Source organism: Antrostomus carolinensis, unplaced genomic scaffold (genome assembly GCF_000700745.2).
Source record: "Antrostomus carolinensis isolate BGI_N321 unplaced genomic scaffold, ASM70074v2 scaffold19935, whole genome shotgun sequence".
NCBI lineage: Eukaryota > Metazoa > Chordata > Aves > Caprimulgiformes > Caprimulgidae > Antrostomus > Antrostomus carolinensis.
The window spans coordinates 2,588-5,522 of record NW_010314503.1 but is presented as its reverse complement, the minus strand read 5'-3'; the positions used below and the strand labels follow the sequence as shown (position 1 = coordinate 5,522).

Here is a 2,935-nt window from a genome sequence, read left to right as displayed (position 1 = left end):
CTTTTTTTAATCAAAGAAAAAGTTTTCCTAGGCATGCTTCACTCATAAATAAAAACAGCTGGAAAGTGTTACTAGGGGGAAAAAAAAAAAATGTTTTGCTCTATTAAGTCAGTACACAAGTCCTTAGAAGCTCTTACTGCTAAGTTATGTGCTACTTGAATTATTATAACACTCATGAAGCCCAGAACGATGGTTTGTAATTAAGTGTTTGTAATTAAGTGATTTTATGTGGAAAGAAGAAATGAAATCTTACTTTGCCAAGTTAGTGAGTCCAGACAGACTTTCAGCATCAATTTTGCTGATTTTGTTGCCATCAAGGTGAAGTTCAGTAAGGGATGGGGGAAGGCCTGAAAGAAATAACACCATCAAATAACTTCTGATAAAACTGGATTATGTTTTTTAAGGGACTTGTGTTATATTGAGGTTCTTTTACAGTAACAAAAAGGTTTTTACTAGACATGTCCAAGAACAATTAATTGAATGAAATAAGGAACTTTCACAATCAGGAAAACTGAAAAAAGCTAGTAACAATTTATTTGGAATGAAATAAGACCAAGCTACTAACGTCGTCATCCTAGAAAGGTTAATTCTTAAAAAATAGTTAAATGAAATTCTTTACAGATAGGAATTCTAGCATTCATGATTATGTAAATGGGACATATATGGTAGTTTAAGAGAAAGAGCTTTCATTTTAGCCAGACTAGCAACATGCATAAATCTACAGACATTTGGCACCTAGATATTTAACAAATAATAGCAGCAGAAAATGAGATTATAAAGATGAGGTAAAATAATTTCAATGTTATTTTAGGTAGAGCACATATGAATTTGCGAATTCCATTTATCAGAAAAATAAAATTGGAAACAGATATTTTAACTATCTGAGGTCCCTCAGAGGAACATCCAAAACAGGAAATGTGGGAAGAAAGAAATAAAAGCTAGTATTAACTTTCAAAAACTTTCCAGCTATTTCAAAACAATCTGCTGGCTGAAGTATGAATCAATTGAATATAATTTCCTCTGGATTGGAACTATTCTGTTTTGGGGTTTTTTTAATAGATTATATTGAAATTGTTCTTATTTTGTAGAAATTTGTAATAAAGTACTATTAAAAATAGCAAATGTTTCTGTTTTGTATAGAAATAGTATTTTTGGCTTCAAACCTACAGACTCGTGGAGGGCTGATTTTATGCTTATAGACCTTCAGTTAATTCTGTATGAGTTTACATCTGCATAATGTTGATAAGGCTCACAAACCGAGGTTGAAGGATGAAAACATTCTTCTTCCTTATATTTCAGTTATGACACAAGAAAAGTAAAATAACATTAAATGGGTTGTTTTTGACAGTATACCTCTTCTGAAGCTTCTCATAATAGACAAATCAAATTTTCCAAACCAGTAAAAACCAACAGATCAAAAAATGAAGTAGTCAAGGAATGGATACGTTAAGAAATTACTCAAAAGGCTTCCATAATTTATTTTTTTTTTCCCCAGCTGAGTAGAAGTCACTATATTATACCTGTGCAAACCTCTGAAATATTCATTGAAATTTTTACCTTTAGGGATGTTAGTAATGTTGGTGTCTGCAATACGGATGTAGGAGAGTCTCTTCATCCCCTGAAAAGCTCCATTTTCAATGCCTGAACTCTTGATTGGATTAGTGCCTAGTTCTGCCAAAAAAACACATGGTTGTGAGCTGTGATGCTGTGTAGGTATCTTTAATCTTCAAGTTAAAGCTAATTTGGAGGTACATTTTATTGGAACATTTCTTGGTTTTCTACACAAAATCGTTGACTTGAATAAAAAGAAAAAAATATTGAAAAAACACTGAGTTGATTTTGTTATTATTTCTAATGCTCATACCTAAGACAATAACTTGATTCAGTCCATTAAAGACAGCTTTCCTCAACTTGGAGATCTCATTCTCATGAGCCCGTATCTCCTGAAGAGACTTCGGCATGTTTTCTGGGAGTTCCTTCAGGCTGTTCTTCGACAGGTAGAGTCTTTCTAGTTTCTTCAGAGGAGCAAAAGCTAATGGACTTATTTTGCTGATTTTGTTGTTAACAAGGATCAATGCCTGTGGAGTAATAATGATCGAGATGTCAGGTGATCACTAGAGAAATTATTTTAAGAATGAAACATTAAAAATTATTTTTATTTTCTAGTGTTTTTAGGTGTCTTTTGGTGGCCAATCTAGTGAGCTGAAGAAAATGCAATGCAGTACTAAAACAAATAGATTAAGAACTCAAAACAGTGAAGGATAAACAAGGCCTACATTACAAACACAAGTGTTATTTAATTGCTGAGGTATATGCAGCTTCTATTAACATCCATAACTTGTATTGAAGAATAAGTACAACTCTTTCACTTGAAAGCTGTGAAGTCATTCACATAAACCCAACATTATAAGTTTTATTTGCTTTTTTTCCCCTAGGTTCGTTTATTCCGAGGATACTTTTATACCTTACCCATCACCACATGACCATCCTAACCAGTTTTTCCTGAACAGAATATTCTGTTACTCAATACAGTGAAGGCACAGCCTAGCTTAATAAAAATATGTGTATTATTACCTCTTTGCTGTCAGTCTTATAGACTCCACTTGTTAGATTTCCGTCTGATAATAACCACATTTTTGCAGAGACATGAGCTATTATTTTGCTAAGCAGAACTTGGTATGGAACGGGAGCAAGCTGAAGCTTCGTACTCTAAGTCTTGCAGTTAGGGATCGTGGACCGTATAAATTCTGCCTGCTATGTAGGTGTCTGATCTGATTCTCAGAATTGTGACATCTAGACTCAGTGTAACTCCAAGTAAATTAGCTCTCTATACTGTTGGGAGAGAAAGGCCTCCACAAAAGCTCTATTACCTGTAACAATTTGTCTCTGTATTCCTCTTGAATTTTACATTGTTGCTAACTCTCTTTTTGATTAA

General features: G+C 33.4%; 1 protein-coding gene across 1 annotated transcript; it reads right to left on the bottom strand.

The window, feature by feature from the left end:
* Positions 1 to 249: 249 nt before the first annotated feature.
* Positions 250 to 2,634, bottom strand: LOC114818559 (decorin-like). The gene is made up of 4 exons (XM_029084887.1): positions 2,575 to 2,634; positions 1,865 to 2,078; positions 1,558 to 1,671; positions 250 to 347 (listed from the first exon to the last, which is right to left on the bottom strand). Exons 1-4 carry the CDS (start codon positions 2,632 to 2,634, stop codon positions 250 to 252), a joined length of 486 nt encoding a protein of 161 aa, XP_028940720.1.
* Positions 2,635 to 2,935: the final 301 nt, after the last annotated feature.